General features: G+C 42.6%; 1 protein-coding gene across 1 annotated transcript in view; it reads left to right on the top strand.

Moving 5' to 3' along the window:
- AGMO (alkylglycerol monooxygenase) overlaps positions 1 to 15046 on the top strand; it is a 157066-nt gene that overhangs the window by 89192 nt on the left and 52828 nt on the right. The window contains exons 11-12 of the mRNA XM_066629137.1: positions 11160 to 11242; positions 12444 to 12549. Coding sequence (XP_066485234.1) covers positions 11160 to 11242; positions 12444 to 12549 — 189 coding nt within the window. The remainder of the gene's footprint in view (positions 1 to 11159; positions 11243 to 12443; positions 12550 to 15046) is intronic.

Genomic DNA, 15046 nt, shown 5'->3' with positions numbered 1-15046 from the left:
GCTTTGGGTTGCTGAAGAATATTATTATGTTGAGGGAACAATATTTGTTGCTGCAACCATCCAATTCGCATTATAAGATATAAAACATGTGATTCAATTCAAGCTATAGAGATTCTTTTCCTCTGTTCTCATGAAAACTACTGTATAAACAGTTCAGCTCCTCAGTTGAAACCATGAGGGCCCAATCCTATCCAACTTTCCAGCAATGGTCGGCTGTGCCAATGGGGCATCCTGCAGTGGGGGAACAGTTATGGAGTCCTCAAGGTAAGGGAATGTTTGTTCCCCTACAGTGCAGCTGCATTGGTGCCAGAATGTTGGATTGAATTTGGCCCTAAATTGGACTAATAAGGAAAATGTGTCATGTAAAAAGTGGCATCACTAGGATTCACGTCACTCGGTGCAGGAGGCCTGCATGTCACCCCATGCAGTGGGCAGGACAGCACCCCAGGTGGTGGGCGTGGTGATGTACCATTGCCCCGCCCCCACTGGTTTTTTGGCTGTACCTTTTGCTAGAACACAGATATTTCAATCTGGTTTGTTTCATTGCATTCTGCGTGAAATTACGCATTGATTGATATATAACATGATGGTATTATTCATCCAAACTCTCATCTTAGTGATTTTGAAGACTAGTAGAGTCACACACACACACCTGTGTCAACTTTTCTAATACCTTATTGCAGCAGTTCTCAAACTTTTAGCACCAGAACCCACTTTTTAGAATGACAGTCTGTCCAGGATCCATTGGAAGTGATGTCATGGCCAGAAGTGACATCATCAAGCAAATTAAAATAAATAATCATAAATAATTAAATTAAAATAAAGGAAATAATTAAATAAGGGGGAGCCAGTCCTGTTCCACCAAGTGAATTTTCTCTGTAGTCTGCCTGCAGTAACACCCCCAAAAAGAATCAGTGAGATTTCCAGCCCTTCCCAGTGCCCAGTTTAAAGTTCTTCTATTTCAGGCATATCAAAGGCCAGAGAAGTTGAATGAATGAGCCTATTCTTTCATTTATTCACTCATCTGAGTTCCATCTCTAATTTATTTTTTTAAATTTTATATTTAAATTTTTTTTCCGGCCCTCCTCACCACACCAGATATTTGATGCTGCCCTCTGGCCATGCCCGATCTTGTCTGATCTTGGAAGCTAAGCAGGGTCAGGCCTGGTTAGTACTTGGATGGGAGACTGCCTGGGAATACTGGGTGCTGTAGGCTTATACCATAGTCTTTCGAGACTGAAGGTTGCCAACCATTTTTTTTTTTCTGGCCAAAAAGTTTGGAGACCCCTGGTATATGGCATGATGGGTTTGCTCCTAAAACCGCAATTTTAGCGCGTCATCCCCCAGTGCGCGTCACCCCCCCTTGTGCATCACCTGGTGCGGCCCGCATCCTCCTAGTGATGCCACTGCAGGTAAAGCCAACCTTTCATCCCAGTATTTTTCAAGAGAGCCATTATGTATTGCAGTGGTTCCCAAACTGGTGGGTCATGACCCACCAGGGGAACCGGGAAAAGGTCATTCCACCTTGACGGGAATGGCCACAAAATCGGCAGCAATGTGATCGCCAGCATCCCGCTGCTGCCGAGAAGGTTAGGGTTTGTCTAACTTACCTGGGGGTTGCTATGGCTCCTCGGAGAGACTGAGGAGCCTGTTACCTTCTTTGCAATCCTCCCTGCACTTCCAAAATCCTGTAAAACGGGGGGAGAAAACCACTTCCAGTTTCGCGATGAAAACAGGAAGTGGTTTTTATTACCTAGTTTTTAACCAGGTAAGTCAGAAAAAGCCTTACCTTCCTTGCAGCAGTGCCTTCCCCCTCCTCCTGCCTGTGCAAAGACTTACAGGGTTCTCAAACTCCAAGTAGGTCTTTGAAACCTCCTGATGTATTGCATCATTCTTGTAATGATCCCTGCCAGAGTCTAATCCTTAGGAGGCTTGGGATCCAATTTTATGCTTGGAATCATTAGAAAAGGTAATGAGAACAAAACAGCTAATATTATAATGCTGTTGTACAAATCTGTGGAAGGCCACACCTGGAGTATTGTGTCCAGTTCTGATTACCACATCTCAAAAAGGACATACAGGTCCAGCCTATTTATACACGGATTTTTTATACACAGATTTGACTCAACATGAATGGCCCCTGCAAATGAGAAGGAATGTACTGATCCCCGGAGAAGGGGAAAAATGCACCTCTTTAAAATCAGTTTAAAAAACTGAACAGTCCTTTAACAATAGCCTCGTTAACGAGAGAGAGAGAGAGAGAGAGAGAGAGAGAGAGAGAGAGAGAAGGCAGCTGGCTGACAATCCATCAGTCCTCTCCAGGAGACCCCTCCCTTCCCCCTGAGCACGTGAAAGAAAGGTGATCGCTTTGCATTGGTGAAGGAAGGGGCTGAGTGAAGAGGACAACCGATTGATGGATTGTCTTCTTAGTAACTCTTCTTACATCACAAAGGTCAGCAAGGCTGTTTTTAAATCACCAGAACAAAGAAACTCTGTTTTTTAAATTGATTTGCTATAGTGCATTTTTTGCCATCCATGTGAGTGCTTGGAACACGAATAATGAGGCTCAGCCTGTATTTAAGATCTCATTCTTCCTTTGGCCCTCCTTGGAGCAAGCTGTTCTCCAGAAAATTCTGACCAATATTCTTCAACCCACCTCAGCTCTCTTCATAAATATCTGTTAGTAGGACAGATCAAGACAATTATGAATTTAAATTGCAAAAATGCAGAGCCAATGATCTGCCTGCACCAAGGCAGGGAATATAATTGGTCAGAGGCTAGTGTTGCAGTAGCCAGCGTAAAAGTCTGCATTTCAGGATCCAGATGCTAGGAAACATGCAAAAAGTAGAATTAGAGAGAAGGCAAAAGTTCCAGGAGCTTTCCAAAAGTCCAGAAGGAACTATCATAAGGACACATGTATGTGAATAATATGGTTTGGCATATAACTTCAGTATCAATTTTCCACTTTGCTGAATTATGAAATGCCCACAGACACAACTGGAACATTTAGCCTGGCTATGTCACAAACGTGGCATGTGTCCATAAATAGACACAACTGTTTTCCTCATTTTTAGACATATGTTCCACTCCATAACAGCAACAATGTGCTTGAAGCAATGCGCAATTTTATATTTCACAAGTTATTATGGTCTCTCTGTCTTTGGTCTCATGCACATAAGAATGTTACTTTTCTTTCTTTGAATTAAGTTTCTTTTCTTCGTTTTGAATGTTTCTTGGCAGAGATAAGAAAAATAATTTAAAAAATCTTCTGAAAAGGTGAGATAAAATCTTCAATTAGATGATACCATCTTGAGTAGTTTTTAACTGGACAGAATTTGATTGATTTCAGTAGGACTCGGATCCAATCAAAATATACTACTGGGAAATGCCACAGTAGCAACTTATTATTGCAGTCTTTCCTTGGATGTAGTTCTGTCTCTTTTCACTATATCATAACACTTATGATATCTGTCCAGTTTAGATATTTTATGAACTTATTTCTATTCCTCCAACTTAAGAACATAAGAAGAGCCCTGCAGGATCAGGCCAAAGGCCTATCTAGTCCTTGTATCTCACAGTGGCCCACCAAATGCCTCAGGACCAAATGCTATCCAACTTTCCAGCCCTGGTGTAGCCATTCCAATGGAGTGTGTACTGTATCCTGTGATGGTTTCGGTAATTATGGAGGCCTCCACAAGGTAAGGGAAGTTGTTCCCTTGCCTAGGGGCTGCATTGCAGCTGCACTGGTGCTGGAAAGTTGGATAGGATTGGGCCCTCAGGGAGCGCACAAGACACCATACCTATATCCACTCCCTTGCATCTGGCATTCTGAGGTAGCCTACTTCCTCAGCCTAAAACCAGAAGGTTGTGAATGCCCATCATGATTTGTAACATGTGGTTATTTCCTCCATAAATCTGTCCAATCCACATTTAAAGGCCTCTAGGCCAGACGCCATCACCATATCCTGTGTCAAGGAGTTCTTGGTTTCCTGATCCAGCACTAAATATTTGAAGGATCAAGGCTCCCAACCATATTTTGGCCAATCTTAGTCTACTTTTTCATTTGTATTGCCTCCATCCACCTGGGAGAGTGGTTAATATTCTAATATCATATTTGCATATTCGGGGGCAAGGGAACTGAGTTGAATTTTTATATCGTGCTTTCCAGAATGAAATACAATTTATAAGGGGGCTGGAACTTGGAAGTATGCTTTGAATATACAAGCACCTTTGAGTGAAATGCTTTTGCCTCGTAAGCAGAAATGATTAAGGAACCACTATAACAGCATGAAAGTTTGAAAGCTTTCTTTCTCTCTTGTAAACACTTTTGAATTTATGCTCTTATGTGGCTTGAAGTTTTAATGGAATGTACTCATTTTAATGGAATATTCTATATTGTAGTATCCTATTGATTATTAGAACACGTAAACTTACTTTTGAAGTCTCATAAGCTTTCCCCCTTTTAAAAACTTTTATAACTGTACTTTAAGATTAACTTTAACTCGTACTTTAACTCATACTTTAACTCGTAGTTAAGTCGGCATGCAAGACAAACGTACTGTATATTGGTTGGTTGCTTCCAATAACCATATTTGAAAAGTTGTGGCTAACGTATACTTGGCAACCCTGCTGTGGTCTCTATGGCTTTTCTGTGCATACAAATACTAGAGTATATAAATTCTCCTTTATTGTGCAGTATATGTTTGTACATGTGTGTAATTTTTGGACTGTGAAGAGGTTTCTTGCACCAGTGACACTGAGGTCACATTGCAGCTTGCAAACCTTATGTTTAATGTATAACATTTACATTAGTTATCTAATTTGCTGAATTTGTTTTGTTTGTTCTCTTTTTTTTGGCACAACACCTGGAAAACCACTGCTTCAGTTGCCAAGTTCCACTTTGTGGTTTGTACAATAAATATAAGAAATGAAAGAACATGAGCCATGCTAGTGTCTTCTGCAGGATTAGAATTGTAAATAGAAGACCATGGTACTTAATACATGCATATTTATGTGAGAGGGCCAATAATATTAAGGTCCCAATCCAGTTGACCTAGCACTGGCCCTCTGTCGCAAACATGCCATAAGGCACAACTGCGACACCGCTGGGCTGGCACCAGCGAAGGCTTAGCACCAGCCCGTGCTGAGCCAGTGCCTGCCAGAGGCCGTTGCATGTTGCCCGGAGCTATGGAACAGAGTGGTGAGTCAGGGCAGGGGGGGGGGTGTTCCAGGGTTGGGGAGTTAGGGCAGGGGGAAGGAGCAGGGTGGGAGGGGGTGGGACTAGTGGAGCTCTGCCAGCTCCAGACCCCCGCATTGGGTCTACTTTACTCTCTGCCAGCTAAATAGCAAGTGCAAAGTTGAGTAGTCCTGTTGTGGAGCCTGCTCCCTTACCCAGGGGAAGGGAATGAATGTCCCCTTCCCCTGAGGAGTCACCAGTGGCTGCCTAGCATCCATTGGATGCAGCAGCAGCCATTTTGGTGCTGCTGCTCCTCTGGGCACTGGGCAGCTCAGGATTTGGTTGCCCAAGTGCTTATTTGTGCATCAAAGTTACATCATTTGATCATGGTGTATATGAAGTAGAGGTCCGGGGGTTATTTCAGCTTGTCTTGATGTCTTGATCTTCCTGCTTCACCTAACTATTCAGACTTTCACATCCTCAGCTCCTTTGTTTCTTGAACTACTTCCATCACAAGCATTAGGCCCTTCCTTTTTTAGGCCAGTGTGGTATATAGAAGCATATAACAAGAAGCTACCTGATCTTCTTCTTATTATTATAATAAGAAGCTAAACTTTAGCAACAAAACTGGAAAACATTTCATTCAAGCCACTTAAGTTGTTTCATCCAAATGTGTTTAATAGAGAGAAATCTCTCAAGTCTTGCATAGTAGGTGTATGTGAATGACTCTAAAGTGCTACATTAAAACTAAATTGGCAAATAACAATGGAGTTTGCTCATCATCATCCTGTGCCATAGTCTTTCTAGCGAAGGATAAGAAAATTCTTTTGAATTATTGTAGAAAGGATTGTATCTTAATAGAGGATACGTGCAGTGAATCAGTGCACAAAGAGGAAGACTAGAAATGGCAATTGTTCTGCTGTCCCTACTCCTGATCTCTGCACGTTCACCCAAAAGCCTGGAATATATGAAGCTGCCTTATATGGAATCAGATTAATTTAGCTTGGCATTGCCCACATTGACTGAAGCAGTTTCCTTCAGGTGTCTTTCCCAGCCTATCTGCAAACCTCCTATATGCAAAGACCTATCTCCAAACTATCACTCCTCCTTTAACCCATTTTTGCTTGGCCCACAGGTGTACACATGTAGTCCCTGTTTCATATATGCAACATTGGGCAGAAATGGCTCAAGTGATGACTCTGTTGGATCTTTGGGTGACTGTTAACAACTGGTTAACAACTGGTGTTAACAACTGGTGGCATTTCCCCCTCCCTTTCCATTTGTTTACTAAACATACGTATAGGACAACTGTAAGCTTTCTTTCTTGGGTCTTTTGCACTGTCCTCAGATAGTCTGTTTACCTGAACCTCACCATTTAGTCTTTCATTCAAGAAACTCTCATGGCATCAAATAGAAATTATGCATACTTAAAAGCCACATAGTTGCAACATTAGGCAGGGAAGTAGTTATCTTGGCTTTGAAATGGGCTGGCTGAAACCTGAGGCCCTTAAAGTGCAGAGCCTGCTTATCAGTCCTACTCCAAGAAAGTTATACAAACTAACGCAGAGATTTCCCCTTGAAAAGGCTGCACGGTGGCCTATAGCAGTGAAGACATCTTAAAACAATATAATCATTAAGAAGTAATTAAGAGTCCAATCCTGAGCTTGGTGTGCCGGCTCACTGTTGGCACGCACTGTCACTAATGTGCGATAAGGCATGTTTGTGGGCCCTAGAACCAGTGCTGTGCCGGTGCTTGCCCAGCGCTGGCTGGCACTGGGCTCGTGCTGGGCGAATGCCAGAGTTCTACCGCTCGGCAGTCGTACGGACTGCCAAGCACTGGAGAGGTAGGTGGAGGCGTGAGGGGAGGAAGTTTTCTGGGGAAGGGGGAGGTGGTGGGAGTGTGGGGAAAAGGCAGGGATGAGGCATTCTGAGGGGATTAAGTAGGGCGGGAAGGAAGCGGGACCAGTCGAGCTTTGCTCTATCAGATCCAGAGCCTCTGTGTCAGTCTGGTCACCTGCCACGGAGGCTCTTGATTCTGCGCCGACCTTTGGCTTGCCATAGAATCGAGTAGTCCCATTGTGGGGCTATTCACTTTACCCTGGGGGTAGGGGATGAAAGTCCCCTTTTCTTGAAGAGCCGCCGGTGGCTGTTTGGAGCGCTCTGAATGCAGCGGCAGCCATTTTTGGAGCCGCTGCATCCCTGTGCGTTGGGCAGCTCAGGTTTGGGCTGTAAGAGAATAGCAATGGCAATTATCAGGACTGCTGAAGAAGAAGTGGACAACCTTGTACATGTAATAATAAACCTTTTTGTTTGTTTTTGGAAACCAATAAGAGATTATTCAGTTTATTAAGATCCAGAGCTTCAGACAGATAAGTAGTTTTTGATTTTAAGAATTTGTAGCAAATGACACATTACAAAATATCCTAAACTCAACTTTTTTTCCCTCTCATTAGATGCATTTTCAGTTAACTGATCACATTTATTTTTGATACAAAAAGCCACTCATTATTGAGATATTTGTCTGTTGGCCACAATGTTTTTGGAATGAACAGTATCACTGTGTTAAAATTTCCCTTCTTTACATTTGTTTATCTCATAGAAGGAATAAATTTGTGGTATGATAGTGCTGGGGAGCACTGTGTTTTGGCTTATAAACTGGTTAGAGTACCGTTTTGGTTTTTCTAGGGCAGTGAGTCTGTTTTCTTAGTTTAATAGGAGTTAAACTTTTGGTTGAAAATCCCCAGGGGTGTTTTTGGACTCTTCAGTAAAACACAACCCACTCAGAAAAGTCTTGGATCTTGTGGTTTGATGTGTTCTCCAAACACAGACAAAAGAAGTTCACACTGCTATTAAATTTGAGAATCCTGTCCAACAGCATCTTTTCCTCAAATGCCTTTGAGGGGAGGGACCCACTGTAGAGCCTGGCTGTGGTGGGTGTTTCAGAATGAACTCAAAACTCCAAGTATTTTCATGTGTTCTCAAGCTGAACCAGAAATCACAGCTCACAGACTCCTTTGGAAACTCTAACAATGAAGTGCACAGCTTATTCCTCGTACCTTTTTTTTTATTAAAAAGATAAATCTGTTAAATTTACAAGTGAAAGCATCCTTTGTGTTATTGTATCATACAACAGATATGTAGTGCTTTTCTTCCTTAAACCGTTTCTGCCCAATGTTGCATATATGCAACAGGGACCATAAGAACATAAGAACAGGCCCACTAGATCAGGCCATAGGCCCATCTAGTCCAGCTTCCTGTATCTCACAGTGGCCCACCAAATGCCCCAGGGAGCATACCAGATAACAAGAGACCTCATTCTGGTGCCCTCCCTTGCATCTGGCATTCTGACATAGCCCATTTCTAAAATCAGGAGGTTGTACATGCACATCATGGCTTGTAACCCGTAATGGATTTTTCCTCCAGAAACTTGTCCAATCCCCTTTTAAAGGCGTCCAGGCCAGACGCCAACCAGGCGTCAACCAGGAAGCTTCATGCCTGAAAGCCAAGGATTTGAACCTGGATCGTCCAGGTCTAAGCCCAACTCCAGAACCACTGCAGTGACTCTCTAAGCAGAATATTTCTGGTTCTATGCATAAAAAGAGGCAAATTGAATTGAAATGCCTGCCTGAACAAACAAGTTTTGATCTGGCAGTGAAAACTTGCCAGAGAGGAGACAAGTGGGTCGCAAGGGGGAGTTCCAAATTCTGGGGCCTGTGACTGAGATGGTCCTGTTGCATTCCCCTTAAACAGGCTTCAGAAAAAGAGATAACACAAAGCTGGACTTTGGATGTCAAACAGAGTGGGTGAGTGCATTGTGCTGCACTTGTCCCCTGTCCCCCACCACCTTACGTGGTGGTACAGTGGCAGCAGTGATCTTTTTGCTAAGCTCCTTCTCCTTTTTCAGCACTGCTTTCAAGAAGAGGGAATAGGAAGCAGAAGTGGTGGTGAGGAGAGGAGAGTACTGGGCTAGAGTGTCTCCTCTCTTTGGCACTCTTTGGCCCAGGGAGTGAATAGGGAGGTGGTAGAATGCCCCAGATTCACTTTCTCCTCAAGATATTTGCCCTATACAGGTTGTTTGTATGACCAGGCTGGCCCTGAAGTTCCTGCTAGATTTTCCAGGCTGTTACAACGAATTGGCCATCTGCATCTAACTTTCAGTTCTTGGAAGAGTGAAAACTTGAATGCTGTTGCTGCTGAAATTAGCAGGAAGTACATACAGGAAGTAGGGTTAAAAAGCAAAGCCAAAACGAGAATGGAAAAGGAAAACAGGAGAAACAAAGACAGGGACTACAAAGTGACCTGTGATAGTATAGGTGGAGGAGAGAGACTACTGGATGGAGCACAAAAAGGAAGGGAATAATAGGGTGCAAGAAGACTTGTGAAGAAACACAATGAGGGGAACTGAGGGAGGGAGGAAGGTTCAGGGAGATATAGACGACAAAATTTGAGGTTAAAGGTGGGAAAGGGGGATGCACTGTTCTGTTGCACTGAAGAAAGCAAAGATAAGATTGTACACTTTGGGGTGAAGGGAAAGAAAAGAGTGAATGCTGTAGAGCAGTGTTTCTCAACAGAAAGTTGAGGTGGGGCCTGATGGTACTCACTGGACCCCTGCTGCTTGGCAGCAAGACCAGGAATGCAACACAACCATCAGTGGTAGGAGGTTTGAAAAAGTCTTCCACCCTGATCCTCTTACTGGTGTTTTCCACACTGCATCTGGGCTCCCGACCCAGAAGTAACTGATGATGATGTCATCGCCAGTTACTTCCTGTGGTACTTAGGATAGGTGGACCATGTGAAATGGTATGGCAGAGGACATACATTGAGAAACACTGCTGTAGAGTGAACAAAGAAAAGGAGGGAAGGCTAGCAGTTGCAGAGAAACCTGTCGTGGTGGGAGAGGGAGCAGCATGTTTGTGGGGCACAGGAAGAAAGTGTGTTAATGTAATGGGTTTTAAATGTGACAAAACTGCTTTTCCGGAATTAATGGTTTGGTGTGGCCCCCCTGAGTTAATAAAATATATAAATGTGATTCTCAGAGTGATGAGTTATGCAACTTTACTTTGGAGGATCAGGTCGTTAGGCTTGGAAACTAGGTTGTTTGAGTCCTTCTCTGCTCCCTGCCTTAACAAATCTCTAGTAATCTTTTCTGGCAGACCATTGGTCTTGCTGCTGCAGCTCCTAGTCAGGCTGGAAAATATGCCTTGAGGGTACTAAATTGAGTAGTAATCCTGTCACCCTGCCTGGTTTGCTTAACCTCTGTTGAAAAATCATGTCCTGAATCCGTGCAGCAGACCTGAACTGACATATGTGCCTCACTGTAAGTTGCTTTGGAACTGAGGATGTGTGCTCTCGTGCTCCACCGATCCTAGGTTAGCATGTTTGCTTGCTAAGAAGCAAAGCGATCAATATGAGATTCTGTTAAAATTGTGATAAATTATCAAACTGCCTGACTTATTTTCTTTTCCCTACTTTTAATGTTTTTTCCCTTTTAACAGGATAATGTTTTCAGTTGCCACTACTCTCTAGAGAGCCAAGATTGGAAAATACAAAGATGTAATGCTATTAAGAGTTGCGGGGGGGGGGGAAAAGAGCAGAGATGTGACTTGATATTTATTTAGAAAACAGCTCCATCCCTTTCAGGTTCAGGTCATCAAGGGTTCAAATAATTTCAGGAGAAGAAACAATAATACGAGTGAAAGACTTATTTTCAAGACTAACATTGTGTGAAGAAGGATTTGGTGAAAAAAATCCAATTTTTGTAACCTTCAGCCTTGAAACACAATGACATTAAGAGGGAATAGAGTATCTGCAGTGGATTTTTGATTGTAAAGTTCAAAATATCAAACTACTCTAAAAGCAGACAGTAACCAAGTAATATAATTGAGAGTGAAAGTTCAGACTGCTACACTGGCAAGTTTAAAACTCAATATCCCTTTGGAGAGTTAACCTAAATGAGTAATTTGTCTGCTTGTTGGTTTAACAGACATTATCACAGTTAACCCTTCTCCTGAGAGTTGGCTACATTATCCTGACACTGACCTCTATTGGTTTCCTCATGGAGCAAAGGTAAGTAATTTTTATCGTCTATTCATTCTGTAGAAAATAAAACATCTTGACTGCCAAAATTATCCCTTACAATGTTGAAATCACAAAGGGGACAAATGTCAAAATGATACTGTGTAAATTAAACACAGAGACACAATTTCCAGACATGGTCTGTATTTAGGCCTCTTTGACAGTGGCATTGACACTGTAAGATGAGATGTCTTGTGCACTGTTGTGTTTGTGCTGACGCCAGGTTTCTGGAAGTTCTAACACAAAGCCCTGCGTTTGTCCCATCTTTGGATATTAGTCCCCTGTGCCCGTCCTCCCTGGCTTCCTAGCACTGGGTGATATGTGACAGACTTTATCTTGCCGTCCTCACCAGTGATAGGAGCTTCCCCCAAAGGTCCTATGATTACACAGGGGCCTCTGGGGAACACTCCCATTTGTGATGCGGTACCAGGTGCAGCTGTGGCATGAATCCCTTACACAACCTCCCCAACCCCTGACATCGCTGTCATACTATCATAGAGCTCATACTTGATTTGAAGAACATGTGCTGGTAATGGAGCCCAGTGCTTACTAAATTCCTTATCTTGCCTGCCTCCCAGGCCCAAACTGCCCCATCACCCCTGTTACTTCAAATTGGGATTGTATGGTGATTAAAAGCCATGAGTCAGCTATTCCAACTTCGCTTTACTCACTATATAACCTTAGGCAAACTGCTGTCTCTCCACCCCAATCCCAACTCCTCCTCCTTCTGTAATATGGAGATGATAATAACTTACCTTACAGAATTGTTGTACAAATGACTGTCTATTTGAAGTACAGTTAGAAACAAGATGTTAGTACCAAGGCTGAAATCCAGAATTCGAGCTTGTGAGTTTCTGTGTGTGCTTCTGAGGGATTCCATGCCCACTGAAGCTCCTTGTGCTGTCATGGTCTCCCCCTCCCCAAGGTTTGCCACAAACAAAGATTGGAAATTGGGAATTATTTCGTGCAAGGGAATAAGGAGAAGGGAGTGGCAGTTCCTCAGGGCTCATTCACATTATACCAAACAATGGTTTGGTGTTGCATCTGGGTGACAGATTGGGCTTACCAACACACAGGATGTTTTGGGGAGGTAATTAGGATTCTTCCTTCCCACAAACATAACTTTTTTTTTTCAAACTTTGATCCAATCAACAGGAAACAGCCTTAATTAATTTATGTTAAATATTTTTAGACCCGAAGCACCTTTCTTGGAAACTTCCCGCTGCACAACTTTTCTTGGTCTGTACACACTTGGTTACTTAAAAACCTACGTTACTCCTCTGTCAGTTACATATGAGGTAAGAGAACTTATCTGATGATAGATGATCTTAAACATCTATACATATTTTTCTTTTGCTTTTCTGTTTTTATATAATATTGTGTTTAGAAAGTTGGACTACGCAAAGACCGGAAAGCAAGAGTGGGTGGTAGGGGCAACCAAGGGATTAGATATGAGATTTAGCTTTGCTGATTTTTTAAAAAAACTTATATTGTATGGCGAGATTGCTTGATCTCAAGTTCAGGCACAATTTAATTTTTCCCCAGTGGAAAGATCTGTAATGCTATCTATATATCTTGAAGAAAATGAACTGAAACCACCAGTTTGTTTCATAGAAATTCCTGATGTGGATAAATTTGAACTTGTGTGGGCTATTTTCTCTGGAGTTTATTTTGACTTGGGTTTGAGGTTCTTTTAATATAAAGCTGACACCAAACTCCCTGCTGTAACATACAATGTTAGATTGTGGCTCGTGCAAAACCCAGTTTATCAAGTGTGTAAAATGGTGGTTGTTTCTGCTCTTGCAACTTTTGCATCACACAGTACTGAATTTCTTCTTATTCTTCTTGTGCCGTATTTTTGTACACACGAAATTCAGACAATTGAACCTCAAATGCTAATTTCAAAGGCTAGCTGACCTTTATTTTCTCACTTAAACACACTGCATCTATTTTCTTTTGTGGCGGGTGTTCTTGCATGACGGATAAGGCTTATTTTTCTCTAAGTTCACTGTTATTGGGAAATTGGGTGCCACTGAAATTGCCACTGAAATTGCTGAGCTGTGGCCTCTTCCCACTTTGTCCCAATGCAGTCAGAGAAGATGAGCATGTTCCTTGGGTAGCAGTGGCTTTCAGAAGCAGCATTAGCTCAAGTCATATATACGAGATAACATTACTTCTAAGATTTGAAGGCAGTATGATAGAGCCATTGGTGTACCTGATACATGTATATTTTATCCTACCATAGTAGGACAGGGAAGTTATACAGGTTTCAATATCATGTTGACCAGAAACCATAGCTAGTTCAGGTTAATGTACTATAGGCAACGATGGCTGTAACACATTATCATATATCCGAATTAGTGCTTTTTAATGCACATTCTACATCCTTGTTCATCCATATAACAGCAGAACCCTTATTGCTGTGAACATTGACTGGGGCATGATACTGGATTCTAGTGTCAAGTGGAAGAATTGCAAGCCCTTTCATAGTCAAGCTGAATATCTTCCCCTTCCCCCCATGTTAGAACATAAGAACAGGCCCCTGGATCAGGCCATAAGCCCATCTGGGCCCAGCTTTCTGTATCTCACAGTGGTCCACCAAATGCCTCAGGGGACGCACAAGACAACAAGAGACCTGCATCCTGGTACCATTCGTTGCATCTGGCATTCTGAGGTAACCCACTTCTAAAATCGGGAGGTTGCACATACACATCATGGCTTGTAACTCATGATGGACTTTTCCTCCAGAAATTTGTCCACTCCCCTTTTAAAGGCATCTAAGTGAGATGCCATCACCACATCCTGTGGCAAGGAGTTCCATAGATTAACTAATCCAAAATATGTTGGAGGTTGGAAGTGATGGGAGGGGGGAATCTCATAGCTCCATGATAAGAAAAACTAAACTAAACAAAAACCTTTTTCAATACACATGGGTTTAAACAAACTCAAGTTGAATTTGTAATAATAATTTTCTGTGCTATCTTGCTAAAAAGAAAATCCTGCTATAGTATACTCATGAGGTGAACTTTCTTGGCAAGAGAAGAGCCCTTGGAGCAATAATGTCCCTTCAGAAAAAGCCACAGTTGAGCCCTAATCTCAGTAGATTATGTTAGTTTTCACTTTGGTGTGACCAAGACATCATTACCAGTCTTAGCCTTCTCTGGTGTGTGAGCTGGCTTCACCACCATCAACTAAAGATGATGATGTATGGGTCCAGATGCTCTGGCCAATTGACCGTAAAATTGCTCTGCAGCATTTCTTGTGGGGCAGCCAAGCTAGAGCTTTTAAATCTCCACGCCTGGAGCTCTGCACCCACAGTTTGGAAGCCGCTCTGCCCCCTGGTCTGAGCAAAAGATAGACTTCTGGAATCAATTAGAAATGTCCGCCCTTGATGAGATTTGCACGTGAGTTTGGAATTGTGAGTCTTTAATAGTCTCAGCCAACAGCTGCAGTTTCAGGTGGTAAAATCAAGGGATGAATTTTTACTGGGCTTAATTACAATCAGATATATTTATTTGAGGGAGTTTGGAAGCTCTCAAGTATGTATCATTGAAGATGAGACTTTTAGAACTTTCACCGCAGAAACAGAAGCAAAATATTTGGATTTGTGAGACTGTCAGCTCAGTTCTATCTTTACAAAGTGCTGGCACAAGCTATCATAAAAGCACTGTAAAGTGCTGGACAAGTCAGTAGGACGCAGCGCTAATGGGATGGCCTGCGCTGGCCCACCAGCTCTGAATCCAAGCTCCTGGCTGCTGGCGGAGGTATCATGCCAAGCGGTGCAAGGGCTGGGAG

Source organism: Tiliqua scincoides, chromosome 5 (genome assembly GCF_035046505.1).
Source record: "Tiliqua scincoides isolate rTilSci1 chromosome 5, rTilSci1.hap2, whole genome shotgun sequence".
Taxonomy (NCBI): domain Eukaryota; kingdom Metazoa; phylum Chordata; class Lepidosauria; order Squamata; family Scincidae; genus Tiliqua; species Tiliqua scincoides.
The sequence above is the reverse complement of the archived record's forward strand: the minus strand, read 5'-3'. Positions and strand labels throughout refer to the sequence as shown.